Source organism: Danio rerio, chromosome 17, assembly GCF_052040795.2.
Source record: "Danio rerio strain M-AB ecotype USA chromosome 17, GRCz13ab, whole genome shotgun sequence".
Classification (NCBI taxonomy): domain Eukaryota; kingdom Metazoa; phylum Chordata; class Actinopteri; order Cypriniformes; family Danionidae; genus Danio; species Danio rerio.
In genome coordinates, this window is record NC_141037.1 from 40,227,069 (window position 1) to 40,243,141 (window position 16,073).

Genomic DNA, 16,073 nt, shown 5'->3' on the forward strand with positions numbered 1-16,073 from the left:
CAAGTGGAAAATGACTTTTTAGAATTTAGGTTCTATCTGCATTTACTGTGTGTTTTTTTAACTCCAATTTGCAAATCTAAGAGAACTTTAATAATTTACATTTAAAGCACATTTAGGGTCTCTGTCGTGTTAATGTATGAACGAGAATTGTTACACACATATTGCTTGCTATATAGAATGCAAAAACCTGAAGCTCAATAACTCAAAATCATTTAGAATGCAGATAGAACCTTAATTTTTGACGAAATTGCTTGTTTAGACTGCTAATTTAAAATGAGCTGGAACAGCACAATTCTTGAGATTTTTTTGGGAACAGCTTAATTGTTTTATGTTTAATCTACTTAAATTTGTTAACTTAATCGATTTGTGTTGGAACATCATGAATGAATTTGTGTGGAACTGCATTTTTTTTCGCAGTGATTAGGTGCACTTTTACATAAAAGTTTTTTTACTGGCATCAGTGCTTCCATGAAGAACCTTTTACACCAACCTTTTCATTAAACAAAAGTTATAATTTAATGTAGAAAATGTCTTTACATAATTAAAAAGTTAATTACATTAAGAAAAAAGCTTATTTGAAGAACTTTTCTTTTGGGAACCAAAAGGTTTCCTCTATGGCATCACAGTGCTAACCCTCTTTTGGTTCTTCCTGGAACCTTTATTTTTTAAGAGGAACAAATTGTTAGGCAGTAGCTACTGTATACATAAACTTTAAATATTCAATTGTTTTTTTTCCGTTCTTTTCTCAGAATCAAACGTAATGTTCAGATGTAAAAACCATAAAGTGCCTTTTGAAATTTTCTTCTAAAATGAATTTTTTTTGTCAGGCTCGTTTGTGCAGTGTCAGTAATTTTACATTTATAGCTTAGACTAAATTCTTGGGATTGCCTTTAAAGTGAGATAACTGAACATAAACAGACTTGTAAGGATGACGTTTTGTAGACTTGGAAGTAACAAGTGTTTACCAAAGCGATTTTAGACTAGGCTATATACTCGCACACGTCGCAATCGATTGTTTACGTTTAATTATTGTCAATTATTGAATTATGAATGTACGGTAAGCTTGTGATATTTCAGTGGAGGCGGGCAGTGGAAGGGTGGGGGACGCCATTTAAAGTCAGTGACTCTTGACAGGAATGCGCGTCCCCTGCGCTCAGGCTGCGCTCCGCTCCTCCGCTTTATTTTTAACACTTTGGGTGGGTCAACCCGCGGCTGATGAGAATGAGCGCAGGCAGCGGAGACCCTGCGCGCACTCCCTGCCCCTGCAGCAGCTCTGCCCCACCGTGACCTAGACCTCTGAGCCTCTCATGGGATTGGTATTACCCTTCAAATAACGGACTTTTATTATAAATACTTCGACAAGAAGCACGTTACTCCTGGACCGTCTTTCATTTGTGTAGGTAAGCAGCTTGTTTCATGTAAAACTGTGTATAGTTAGTTTCAGTGTTGTGTAAAAAGTAATATATTACAATCTTACGTCTATCTTAACGTTTAAAAAACGCAAAAATAATAACATAACACATACATCCACATTAGTTAGGCTACTTTATAAAGTAACTAAGTAGCACATTTAGTTATGCAGTGAGTTTAAGTTTGTAATATTTTACTTTTAAAAGTAACTTTACTTAACTTTTTCTTCAAGTTCAAGTCAAAGCGTGTTTAATATTACAGTTTCAGGATTGATGTTGTTGTTGTCAGTGTATCGCAGTTTTATGAAAAAGCAGCAACCTGTTGAATGCTGAGTGTGAGCGTTCATGGCATGTGTGGACTGAGCAGATAATAAGTCCTTGACGAAAACATCTTCCATAGGCCTACGTTGTTTGTCAGTTGTCACAAATACCTTTTAATATCTTTGATAATTATCATCATCTCTGTCTTTATTTAATCTGTGTAATTATTAATGAAACAATGTAAGTATTTAATTTTCCAAACATGGGGCTAAAGTTGGCTATTTGTAGGGCCAAGTTTGTTCAAAATGGTAGACCACATACCAGCAACAAAGCAGCTTGTCATACAGTAAAAGTCAAAGTGCATTTTGCAACATGGCTGATCAACCAGTTACAATGCCATGTTTGGCACCTGTAAACCAAAATCTATGTTAAATGTATAGTCCACTTCCACAAAAAATGAAAAAGTCCCAATTTACTTAACCTCCACTTGTTCCAAACTTGTTTGACTTTCTTCTGTTGAACTCAAAAATATATTTTGAAGAAGAGGTAGAGGAAAGAGTTTTTCTCCTCCTATGACTGTCAGTGGCTTCTGGTTTTCATCATTCTTCAAAACATCTTTTGTTTTGTTTAACAAAAAAGGAAACCTGCAAAATTTGAAGCAGTAGATTTAACACTTTAAGAACTATCCCTTTAGAATGGATTTTCTCCTCATTGGATAATTTTCAAAATATAGTGAAGAAAAACAGCTCTAATTTTAAGGCTATGAAAAAAACAATAAAATTAGGTGAGCTGTTTCGAACTTACCTTATAGGGAGAACTTCTGTGATGTAAACATCATTACTTACTGCCTAGAACTGCGTAATGTGACCATAAAATCATTCCAAGAATAGTTTTGTATTATGGGGTCTATTAAATGTCTGTTCTGCTTGCCTGAACATTCATAAAACATTCTGCATCTCTAAAGTTGATTTGAAATCAAAACAGACAGCTCTTATTTTATGCAAAAGTATTACAAACTATATTTGTGCCTGTACATAGTTGTGTGTTTTCTTATTATTTAATTAAATAACTTATTTTTACTATCTTTTTACTTATTACATTTATAAAATATAGATATGTATATAACAGCTTCAAATGTCACTCAAACTTTGTGTGTTTTTTTCATAAATAAAAAAGAGATATTTCAACACATGGAATGACATGAATGTGACAATAATGAGAGAATTTACAGTTGTAGATACATTTATTTCTTCAAGCCTATGTATATCCCCACATTATTTTCCTTATTCAAATTTAGACAGAATAATCTGAGGCCGTGGTGCCTGGGTCCAGCTGTTCCTGCTGTAACCTGGCACACACACACACACACACACACATACACATACACATACACATACACGGACACACACACACACACACACACACACACACACACACACACACACACACACACACACACACACACACACACACACACACAGTGCGTCACGGTTCATACCACACCTAAGTGTAGCCTTTCCCTTCACACATGTGAGAAATACCCCACTGTGTTGCTTCCTGGATACTAATATCTGCCTTTTTAGCTTAGTTTGCAGATTTGGAACATAAAAATAATATCACTGCTAGATATAATATAATTTTAATTCATAGTTATTTTAAAAAAATAAATAAATTATATATATATATATATATATATATATATATATATATATATATATATATATATATATATATATATATATATATATATATATATATATATATGTATGTGTGTGTATATTAATAACCTAACAAAAATAAAATGAATGTATTATACATACAGTACACTACTGTTCAGTAGTTTCTGCTTGCCAATTAGAATATTTGATCAAAGTACAGCAAAACATTACTGTTCTGAAATATATTTTACTATTTATTTACAATTACTAAATAATAAATATTTTAATACGTCAATTATTTCTGTGATTTCAAATCACAATTTTTAGCATCATTACTCTGATGCTACTCTAATGCTAACCTGAAATTGTATTGATATGCCAATAATAACAATTGGAACTTTTTTTCAGGATTCTTTGATTATTACAAACATTCAAAGTTCAGCATTTATCTGAAATAAAAAGCTTTTGTAACATTATACTATAATACGTCTATTTGGCAAGTATGCTTTAAACTGATTAAAAGTAAACATTTATCATGTCACAGAAGAGTTCTATTTAAGATAAATGCTGTTTTTTATTTTAAATACATCTTAGAAAGATAGTAAAGCATACTATAATATTATATAATACGATAATAATAATAATAATAATCATAATAATGATAAAAATATATAATTATTAATATTATTATTAATAAAACATTTTTGAGCAGCAGATCAAAAAGTTTGAATCATTTTCGTGGGATCATTCATTTCTAGAAATGATGCTATTTAAGTTTAAGTAATGAGGTATTTAATTAACTCATTAGCTTCAAAACTCTTTCCAAATGAGTAGAATTTACTGTCAGTAAACTTTGAGTTAAATACACTCATTTCATTTGATAAAGTTGACTGCTGGGTTTTACAGTGTAGCTACCTGCATACCTCAAAATATCTTATTTTGGTTCAACTGAAGATTAAAACTCAGATATGTTTTGATCAAGGAAAGGATGAGCAAATGACAACAGAATGTTCATGTTTGGGTGAACTATTCTTTTCACAGTCCCTGATCATTATGTTTTGCATTAAATGAGCAACGTCAATAGAAATTCCTCCAGTGGAGGAAGAAATAGTAGTACAATGATGTTGTGTCATGGTTTTCTTATGTGAAGCATTCCTTTATTTCCCTCGCTTTTATTTAAAATGGTAGATACTGGTAGAAACTGTCCAGCATGTGTACACATGAGCATTTTGCAAAGACAGAGACTTACACAGAGAGTTGTGCCACTTGTGATAACAGGTTTTCCGCTGGTGGGTGGAGAATAGTTCTGTGATAACATCCCCTCTGCACTGGCCTGATAGAGAGAGAGAGAGAGAGAGAGAGAGAGAAAGAAAGAGCCGGAGCCACTATTGCACTTCTCTGACACCTGTTAGATCCATTTCTTTCTTCAGTTTCTAGTTTTCAACCAGATGTTGGGTATATAGATTTTTATGTGATTTTCAACTGAAATCCTCAACCCTAACTCTGATGACACTAATGACTCGCTAGAAATAGTAACTTCACAGTAGGTGAAGTTCAGCTGGTGCTGTGCCTGATCATTTAGAGCCAGCAGGAGCAGAAGTGTTGGATTGTCTGAAGCAGTTCAAATGTTTAGATTTGTTTTCATCAGACTGCGAGGAAAAAACAACAAGTAAATATCTGATCACGTAGTCTGTGACGAAGTAGGAAAATTTGCGAAGGGTGCTCTTCGTATTCTATTAGTCAGAGGGGTTGCCCAGCCCCCGTTCAGGGTGATAAGACTACACATGAGCAACATGCCTCACAAAGATAGAACTATCTTAGCAGCTAACCTTCACCCGCCATTCCACAGTAGCACGCGCAAACACACACCCTCTATATGAGTGACGGTTAGAGGACGTGTGCTGAAAATGGCGGCCTCTGGAATCCTGATGGTATAAAGAAACTTTCTATAAAGGAAAGATGTATATATTTTGTTGGAACTGTATTAATTCTTATGTGGGAACTTTTCATTTTATAGCCGGAGAGTAACACTACATATTGTACCAATTTGTTATTTTGTTACAAACAGATTTTACCAAGCTACATATTTTAAGCAAGTTGCAACTTTTGGTTGTTTGAAATGGTTCAATAGGGTTTGTTCATCAAAAATAAAATCTCTGTTAATAATTTACTCACATTCATGTTGTTCCAATCTCTTAAGACCTTTGTTCATCTTAAGAACACAGATGAAGATATTTGAGATGAAATCAAAGTTATACTTTTACAGTTGAACCACTGAAGACACATCTAATGTTTTGACAAGTTTGAACATCCCATGGACTTTCTTTTTTTGCGGAGGGTAAGAGAGCTCTTGAATTTAATCAAAAAATATCATAATCTGTGTTCTGAAGATGAACTAAGGGCTCGGGGGATTGTAATGACACAAAGATGAGTAATTAATTACATAATTTTTATTTTTAGATGAACAAATCTTTTATAGATATTATGTACCTTTATGCACTCTTACATATTACTTTTTACAACATGCAAACTCCACACAGAAATGACTTAGCCGGGCTCAAACCAGCAACCTTCTTGCTGTGAGGCGATCGTGCTACACATTGCGTCACTGTGACGCCTGTAAATTTAAATCTCAAACACATTTCAAAATGGGAATTTTTTTGTATCATATATATATTTTTTTAGCTTTTTCAAAAGTTAACAATACAAAACTTTGGAACTAAGCAACAAACTAGAGTAAAACATACACAGTATATAAAAATATAAAAAAAATAAACAAATAAAATGGGAGGAGATACAGTATAAACCAATGTAAATGAAATCATGTGGTACTCTTTTATACATAATTCAAAAATGGATTCCAAACCTATTTAAATAATTCACCCTTTCCTCTCAAAGAATATGTGATCTCCAATGATATACAGTTGCAAACTTCTGAGATCCACATTCCAATTGGTATATCAATGTCTGTTTTCCATTTTAAGGCAATACATTTTTAAGTTATTTTCAATAACATTTCAGTAAGCTTAATAGCAGGATTATGCTGAAGGTTAGAATTTGTATAATTGCCTATAAACATATCTCTGGATCTAATAAAAAATCATTTTCATGAATCTGTGATATGATATTGCATACTTTTACCCACAACACTTTCACTTTAGGGCACAGCCATGCAGAATGCAAAAATGTACCTTCTTCTATACCACATTTGAATCAGAGGGGAGAAATACTGTTTTTAGTTTTGTGTCATCTGGATGGAGTGTATTAAAGCGGTAAATTAAACTGAATTAGTCTAAATCTGGAGTTCAAAGTTGAGGTAACCCCATCACTACACAGATGACCCAAAAGGACATTTTCCAGTGTTATCATAATGGTCATTTTAATACAAATTCTAAAATTTGTATATATATATATATATATATATATATATATATATATATATATATATATATATATATATATATATATATATATATTACATATATATATATATATATATATTACATTTTCTAATCTAGCAGACATTTATTTATAAAGCAAGTGCTATTAAAAGTGCTTCAAATAATCAGAGAGTAGCATTATATAAATGCTATTAAAAGTGTAAGTTAGCTAAAAGTTAGTTTCCTTCCATCCAAGCATACGGAAAGGAGGGCGTGTCCTACAGGTTGTTTGTCAGTGTACAGCACACTCAGAATTGCACGCATGTTTTTCATGAAGTATAGGTTGCTTATAAGAAGGTGTTCCAAATCGCACTATATTTTCCAACCCAGGCTCATTCTGAAAACGTACCAATATATACATTTCTGGAGAGTGCCAAATACGTCCCAGGAGCTAAATTTTTTTGTTTGTTTTTGTTTTCGTGAATCCACCAGAGGCTGCTGTGTATACTTTTTCAAATCTCAAATTTCTCTCGCAAGTGCCATTCTTGTCTGCTGTTCTCAGGTAAATCCTGACTGACTGATCGATAGACTGCGGCACCCTCCTTTTTTCCTAAACCCAACCAGAAAATAAAAAGCTCTTGCCCGATTTTAACCATGTTTTCAGATTTAACCACATTCTCACCCTGTTATTTACTTGTTTATTTTATTTTTGGCTTCTGCTTTTGTCTTAACTGCTTTCTGGAACTGTTTTTTGTCGCACTTTTGTCGAACCTCGTCATCTTGGTCAGCTTCTCTTTGCATCTCATGTCCGCCAATGTAACAGCATGAAGCCGTCTATACAAAGGTAAGCGGTCAGCTGGTAAGCGTGAAAAGGAACAGCATCATACCGCCTTGTATCGTTTTAAAGACGAAATGCAGCCATACATACTTCTGCCAACGTAATTCGCAATCTCCAGAAAAGTATTTAGGGCTACGCTTTCAGAATGAGCCTATGTTGAATTTTCTAGAAACTGGTTGTTTTTTTCTGAAGCACACAGAGAGGATTGCCACTTTAAGACTTTTTTAAGACATTTGAATATTTATAACATATTATATAATATATGTATAAAAAGAATATGTATTATTGATTGATTAAATATTTTAAAGATAAATATGCAGTTAAACCCATCCTTGATTGTCTTTCATCCTTCAGATCAACCACCTCTGGATTCCACTGTCTTGTCATCGTGTGGCACGCTGAGGTGTCTGGCCCCTTTCATCTCTTTGCATCTTGATGGCAACTATGACCTCCACCACAGACTATGACAACGCTGAAATCACTCAGCAGTACAGCCGTATCAACACTCGCTTCGAACTGTCTGATGAAGAACTTGACAATGACAACAGCTCAGCCAGACTCTTTGAGCGCTCACGCATTAAAGCTCTTGCAGGTGAGTCGCCTCAAGTTACATCAAACTGAGCACATGTTGCTTTGGCTTAGATATACAGACATACATTTACAGACATACTGTATAGGCAGCTGAACCCTATCCTCTCCTGCCCCTTCAACCAGCCGGGATCATTTGCACATACCCAGCGTGCTTCAGTATGACTGAGCTGGACAGCTGCCCGTCTGTGCCCATATCATAGATCACTGGAATAGCTGCAGGAGCTTGTAATTTTTGGCACACCTGTGAGGTTTGCGGTTCTCAGCGACAGCAGGTTTTAAATAGCAATTTCACAATCAGACCTACAAGCACCTTTCCAGGGAAAAGGCAATCCACGCATGACAGTTATGAAAAAAGAGACAGCATACATTTCTTTTCTGATGCTTTGTGTTGCAACCGGTCCTAATTTTTGGATTTGTTGCAGATCTGATCATGTTACATGCATCTAAATAACAAGAACACATATCTAGCGTAATCTATTTGAATCCAATAAGGGATATTACATACTTGTCTGGTCTTGCTCCAGGAAGGCCAGTGTCACAGGATTTTAGCTCATACTGTACATCAGGGTATATCAATGTCGGTCCTGGAGGTCCAGTGTCCTGCAAATTTTAGCTACAACCCCAATCAGATACACATGGGGTTAGCTAATAAAGCTCTTAGTAGACTTTCTAGAAACATCTTTGCAGGTGTGTTGAGGCAAGTTGGAGCTAAAATCTGCAGGACCAAAGTTTGAGAACCCCTGTCTAGTGATGGGTCATTCCTGAACGATTCGTTCATTTTGACTTTTGAGGACTCGATGAGTCCTCTCAGGGAGTAATTCGTTCATTTGTGCACATTTGTGCTGATGAAATAGAAGATTAGTTCTTTTTTCAAGCTTTCTATTGGGTTTGAGTTGGTCTTTCATCATGTGAAAGATGGAAGCCAGTATTATAGAGTCAGAAAAAAGATTGGATCAGTTCATCTCTTGTGTCCTCGGTTTGAGTCCTTTGTTCATCTTGTGAAAAGCAGAAGCCAATCATATGCATTTAGAGCCGGAAAAAGATTTAATTTAATTTCTCGAATCCTCAGTTTGAGTCATAAGCCATGCCGTCACGTGATGAACGAACGATTTAAAAATCAGAAGTCTCGAATGTGAACTAATCATGGCTTCTTTCACTCAGCCTGTGTGCATTGGTTAAGCTTATATGGGACTGTCTGTGTGATGTGAACAAACCCCTCAAATTTGAAGACCTGTCAAAAGAGGTGAGCTGACATAACCATAGACATATGACCAGGTAAACAATAAATGGTTATTTTTTCTTTCTTATAGCATTCTAGTTATGACTTGTTTGTAGTGTGATCAACATTTGGGCTCGTTGTAGATGAGTTTGGAAGCAACTCGTAACATTTTAATTAAATTTTGGCAAATCGAATGAAATGACTTGAAAAAGGATTCGTTCATCTCAATGAAAGAGACTCAAAGGTCCAAGTCACTACCCCTGTCCTTCATGCTTTCCTGGATGTTTCTAGTTAGTCTAAAGACCTTGTTGAGCTGGTTAAGATAGATTTATTTAAGGTTGAATCTATATTCTGCAGGATAGTGGCCATTCCAGAGCATGTTTGGACACCTCTGTCCTTAAATAAGAGTTGCCAAGTATGAGTTAAGTAAGGGATAATCAACAGACTGATGTACGTTAAAGGGTTTTAAATGCACGACATAGAGCAAAGAAGTGACGTGGTGCTGGTTAATCCCCATTGACTGTCTGGTGAAGTACACATTGATGTCCCTAAGATAGGAATGAAGGTCCTTGTAACTGTTACTGAGTTGCTGTGAATATTACTAATAATGAGGAAAGCACATACGAAACCGCCTGCTACTCAGTAGGTACTGCATTTGAATTTAAACATACCACTCAGGTGTTAGAAAAGCATGTTCCATACAGTATGAATGTGAGTAGAATGAAAGGAACTCGGACGTACTAGATACGCCATTTTGTCATGATCATGTGACCTACCCGTTTGAGTTTCGTCGCCCATTCATGAATTCTCTCGTGAGGCATCATAGGATAGCGTTGCATTCATCTGATGTGCACTTCAGAATCTCGCCGGAAGTAGGTCATCTGGGTACTTTTCACATACTGTTTTTCAAATTCAATGAATTTTGACATACTACTTGGCTCGCATACTGTTTTTAGCGTACTATATAGTAAGGAAGTATAAGATTTCAGATGCACCCTTTGTATTTCAAATGGTGATCAAAACTGACTGGAACTACGAAAGCATTCAAGTATTTTATTACACACATTCCAGCCAATCAGAATCAAGAAGTGCAAAAGATTATTGAAAAATGCATTTATACAGGTGTTAAATACAGTATATAACTACTGTAAATTAGCTCCTACTTCAAAAGAGGGTCTTATCCAAGTTCTTGATTTGTAGAACTACAAGTTGTTGCTGTGAGCTTGCTTACATCACTTCAGAAATCACACATCAAGATATGATATGTGATATGAATTTGATGTAAGTGCATGTTAATTGTGTTTATTATTTAAAAAATCTATATTAAAAGTAAAATTGACAAAAAATAGTATTTAGCTGAACTTCAGACTGTTGTTTTCACCATTTTAAGAACGAGTTAAGCAGAGGTGTTTATTACTTAAGGCTTGGCGTTAGTCTGTTTTGAAATGCTTTAGTGATGGTGAGCTCAAATTTGCCCTGCTTCTTTAAGCCAAGTATATGTTGCTGAGCCAGGATGAGTGTGACGTGTTCTGCCGGTGCGTCTTTGCTCTGCTCTTTCAGTAATGCAATTAGGGTGAGTTAAAAAGTGAAGGAGAGAGAGAGAGAAGTGGTTCCCATTCTTCACCGTTGATTTACAGCCATTGAACAGACACGCATCCCTCTGAGTACGCTAAGTACACTTTGAGTGTACAGCTAATAATAATACATCTCTACTTTGTATTTACATCAGGGGCAAAACCGCTTATGCATGTACAGTACTTACAGTTTGACATCACATTATATTTGTAACATTTCAAAACATGCATATGCCAATTTAATGACATTTTAGATGAGTGTGTTTGTGTGTGCGTTGTGGGGCATTCAGGAACGGGGCATATTATATGCATGGCTGGGGTGCTGGAGAATCACTTCATGTGATGCTGGGGAGAGCCGGAACAGCATCACTGCTAAGTGAACAGTGAGTGAGAGAGGGAAGCAGAAAGAGAGAGAGAGGGCGGGAGGGAGGGAGGACGAGGGAGAAGATAACAGGACTCGAGACAGAAGGAGGGAAGAAGAGTGTTCTGTTTGTCTCTTTTCCGGCCGCCCATGTTGATTTAACGTAGTGAGGATGAGCAGCCCCTGTTTGTGTCGTGCGGTGCCCGTGAGCCAGACCCGGCTGAGGGAGGTCAAACTTAGCTTGAAGACCAGCAGAGAGACTATTGCAATCCGCTCTACCCCAGTCGTCCGAGAAGTCAGCAGCCGGCAGTATACTACAGTTAAAGATGTCCCAACCCGGACCAATGCACCAGGCAGTCGGAGCAGGAGCACCCCACCAGTTTACAGGGCCCAGAGCAAGAGAGGGGCCAAAAACAACAGTCCTCATATTGGTGAACCTGAGCACCTGCCGGAGAGAAATGGAACTTTATTGGGGATCACACCTAAACTGGCACCCATGACTCTCACTTCAATCTCCTCAACCTCATCATCATCATCTTCCTGCACCCCAAGGGGCCATCGGCCTTCACCTCTGCGATCCTCACCATCTTGTCCCCTATCCCCGTCCCGGGGTATGAGACGAGCACGCTGGTTGAGCTACAGTGCTTCCAACATTTGCTTCAATAATTCCATTCTAGACGGCCGCTTCAGACAACTGCAAGGTAGTTTCTTCTTCCCACTCTCAAAGAGGGGGCAGTCTTTCCTGGCATACCCTCCACCCTGCCACCGGGGATTTATGGGATTAGGAAGAGATCCGGGATGGGGTTTAAGGTGGTATAATATGGTTGTTTTCTATTAGCCACAGAACTGAAGAACTGGTTTGTCTCCTTTATGTGCAGTATTTAATAATTTTATTATTTATGCTGTATATATGCCCCAATTGCTCACTCTGTTGTCTCTAAATTTTTAATGACAAACCCGTAAAAAGGCTAGTCACTGGAAAAAATACTTCCCCTCATCTTTTCTCTTTCTAGATGACAAAGTCATTTGTTACTTTTGCAGGCTAATCACCATCTACTTTTATGTCTTATTTGGTGACCTTACAGGAAAATGTTGTCTACAGTATGATTTTCTGTGATGTGGGGTATTCAGCATCAAGGTCTCCTACCTCACTTATTCTCTCCTGGTGGCTCTGTTTATTTTTAGAGAGAAGTTGACTGTCACTGTTAATTTACATAAAACTGAGCTTAATCTTTTTCTCGGTTGGGGTAGTTTTTAATGCCGAGAAAGAGAACGAATATAGTTCAGAGAGAGAATTTTTCGATGAGAATATTTAATGTTTAGATGCATAGAATGAATGCGTAGTGAGGAATTAAACTTGGATAAACTAGACATGCTCTAGTTTGCATACCACTACATTATATTCTATACTCTGGACAGTCGTGTCTTCTAAGCCATGCATTAATATTACCATTGCTAATACTAAAGGTTACAGAGTTTTAGAGTATACATGAATGTAACTAAGAAACGAACAAACAAAAAGACTGTGGATTACATGAATTGTGAAATATAGACACAATTGGTGGTTATAAAAGTTTCAGTTTTAAGGAAAAAAGTACCTAGCTCATGGGTGTTACCTCCAATTACATATTCCCATTGAAAGTGGAACTCAAGGCATGTCTAAGTTTGCAAACAAATAAAAATAGAAATCATGGCTTCAGGTTTAACAATGATAAGCACCATTTACATGGTATGTGCTTTTATATGTATTCATCCATCCTACACTTTCTGCTACTTATGACTTATGACTTTAGGACCTAATCCTGTAGGTCCTGGGACCTCCAAACAATGACTCAGGTACAAGTATTTACTCATGGCAGTTTACATCTGGCTTGTTGTGTACAGGGAAAATCCATCAATATGAATATTTCACGGGCCTTTCATGTGAGCTGGAGAGAGTATCAGCGATCAGCAGGACCCAAGTGAAACAAACTCTATTTGGACTCAATGCTGTTGTAATGGAAAAAGGAAGAATCAGTCAGAAGAGCTTAGATTGCAGTCCTGCTCTACATATTGTGAACAGAAAGGGGAATCATTTGGCAGTAGTTTAATCATGAAATATATTGTGTTGCCGAGCTTAGCTTTCTTATTATGCTTTAGCACATCTGGAGCTTTCTTAACTCTGGCAAAACATGCTAAATTGCAATTTTAAAAATGAAACTGCATTTGTTACCTTATAGAGCTCTCCCTGTCTGACCTAACCCGTAAAATTAATTTACTCTGCATAATCACTTGATTCAAGGTTTGGCTTATAAGCATAGCATGCTAGCTGGCAGATGCTCCACAGTACTTATATACACGGTAAAACCCACAGTCAACCTTTTCAAATGAAATAAGTGAATCTCAAAATTTACTGAAAGTTAATTCTACTCATTTGAAAAGAGTTTTGAACTCAGTGTTGACGGTATCGAGTTAATTAAATTAATTAATTAAGTCAACTTAAATGGAGTAAGTTTACAGTACTCATATGGATTAGTTTTTAACTCAAATGTTTTGATGCAATTAGTTTCCTCAAAAGTTGCCTTACCTTATTGGGTTTTACAGTCCTCAGTTGGTTTGAGTTCTCCTCATTTATCGGGGTTCACTGTGCTCAAATTGCTTCATTCACTCAAATGGATTAAGTTCACAGTACCCATTAGGTTTAGTTTTTGAACTTAAATTGTTTGTTGCAATCGGTTTCCTCAAACAGTCTGAGTTACTTTTTGGGTTTTACAGTTTACTTATATTTGGATAGAAAACCCCCCTTAAATAATTACTTAATACAATTAAAAGCAGTTAATTTTGATGTTTTGAAGCAAAACATGTTTAAATTTAAACAGCAAACTGTTTCAATACAATTATTTTAATTAGCCAACAGCATCATTATTAACCTTAGTGATATGACAAGATTGCAAATTCAAATATTTATGGACAATTTTAGGCTAGTATGTTTGTATTAATTTGTCTATATATACTATTGAAGAATGTGCATTATTTTACTATAAAGAACATTTTGCAAACTATATACTGTAAAACAGCTTTATGGAAGTTGTGTTACTTGAAATCTTAACACAATAAACACCTCTAAAGGACTATTCCCGCACATGCCCAGAAATAGCTCAGACATCATGCATTACACATTTAAATGATCATTATTTTTTCATGGCTTTGTGATCCAGATGGAAGAAACCTGACCACAAAATGTATTCACAGTTTTGTAGTACTCAAGACTCTCTCATGTCCATTTGCTCCAAAGTCCTTAAAATGACAGAGACCAGCAAAATATTATCTTGAACTCAATTAATACATTACTGCAATTTAAAGACTGTAGAGTTGACCATATGTTTTGTATGGTGCAATAAAACTGTTTAGCTATTGCAAAATGTAAAGTTTAATGTTTCTAGATACTGTAGGCTTAAAAGCATGCATGTTTTCCATTCTCCACCCACTTCACATTCTAATGTTTTCCCGTTCGTCCTTTTCTCCCTCCTCTATTACTCTATTTTTATCACCTCTCTCTTTTTTCATCCCTCCATCATTCCAGTTTTCAGTGGCCAAAGGATCTGAATCATTTATAAAACACGTCATTAAGAATGCACAATTTTGTTCTTTTTGTGGTTGAATCTTAAATACAGCAGTACAGCAGAAGACTTGCTCAGGAAAAACAAATGGATTTACATTAATATGCACTATATGAAGCTTACACGCTGTAGGATTTATGTCTCATACATACAGTCTGTAAGAACAGTCTTTAAACCACAGCGGCTCGAACTGTAGTTCTGTAATTCTTCTGCAATCTTATACCAAAAATGGAAATAAGGGCAGTATTAATAGCTATAAATGTGGGAGAGTGTTGATATTATGTGATTGTATTGTATTGCTATATGGAACTATTAAGTGTTGATGTTAAATCAAAAGTCATTTACAAATACTTGAAAATTAAATGATTTAATGACAATAATTCTCTATGGTTACAACTGAATTAATAACAAAATACTGTATAAAATGATAAAATATGAAATGATAAAACATATGAGATAAATTGTACCCAGCTTAAATGTAAAATCAAAGTTACCAGAGGTAGATGGAGAGACACAGGGGGAGGGAGAGAGAGACAAAGAGAGCAGGCTCAGAAGTTAGCCTGATTGCAGTAAAGTCAAAGAAGATAGACTCCAGAGGAGGAGAGGAGCAGAGCAGGAAAAGACAGACCAGGAAAAGACGAGGGCAGGAAAAGAGAGAGAGCCTGAGTTTACCACCTATTTTGTATCTTTCTTGACCATGTGACCACCAATGCTGAGACATTCAAACTGACCAATCAACATGTGACCACATCATAAAACCCCCAAAGTCCACACAACAGGCCCTGATCTCATAAGTATCTGCTTTTGTAGTCAGTATGGACCTTCTTGAGTCGAAAAGACATGTTTTGTCATATAAACAAATGCATATGATAATTTAGCCTCTTACAAGTCGAAATAGATGAATCTTGTGAACAGTCAACAAAAGTCATACTGCACTCAAGAATTATAAATCATGAACATAAAGCCTATTTTAGGACAATAAATTTTTATGATTAGTTTATCGTAATGTAAAGTAGCATTTATTGGCCATGATAAAGCTGATTTTGGAATAACTTTATTTTTATGCATTGCAATGCATTTTGTTGAATTTAACTTACATGATAACATCTGATAAGTAATTTAATAAATTATAATTGGACTGTTAGGTTAGGGTTAGTGTAAGTTGACATGTACTTGTAAAGTT

General features: G+C 35.8%; 1 protein-coding gene and 1 long non-coding RNA gene across 5 annotated transcripts in view; one reads left to right on the forward strand and one right to left on the reverse strand.

The window, feature by feature from the left end:
- LOC147833146 (uncharacterized) overlaps positions 1 to 16,073 on the reverse strand; it is a 106,300-nt gene that overhangs the window by 69,058 nt on the left and 21,169 nt on the right. The window lies entirely within an intron of this gene.
- The window catches only part of sptb (spectrin, beta, erythrocytic), a 34,387-nt gene continuing 19,454 nt past the window's right edge, over positions 1,141 to 16,073 (forward strand). The window contains exons 1-3 of one of the 4 annotated variants that reach the window (XM_087289453.1): positions 1,141 to 1,400; positions 7,497 to 7,552; positions 7,901 to 8,138. In XM_087289453.1, coding sequence (XP_087145579.1) covers positions 7,982 to 8,138 — 157 coding nt within the window. In that variant the 5' untranslated portion in view covers positions 1,141 to 1,400; positions 7,497 to 7,552; positions 7,901 to 7,981. Of the gene's footprint in view, positions 1,401 to 7,496; positions 7,553 to 7,900; positions 8,139 to 11,360; positions 11,993 to 16,073 lie in introns of those variants that run through there. The other 3 variants (NM_131525.2, XM_087289452.1, XM_087289451.1) reach the window with 3 other exon arrangements.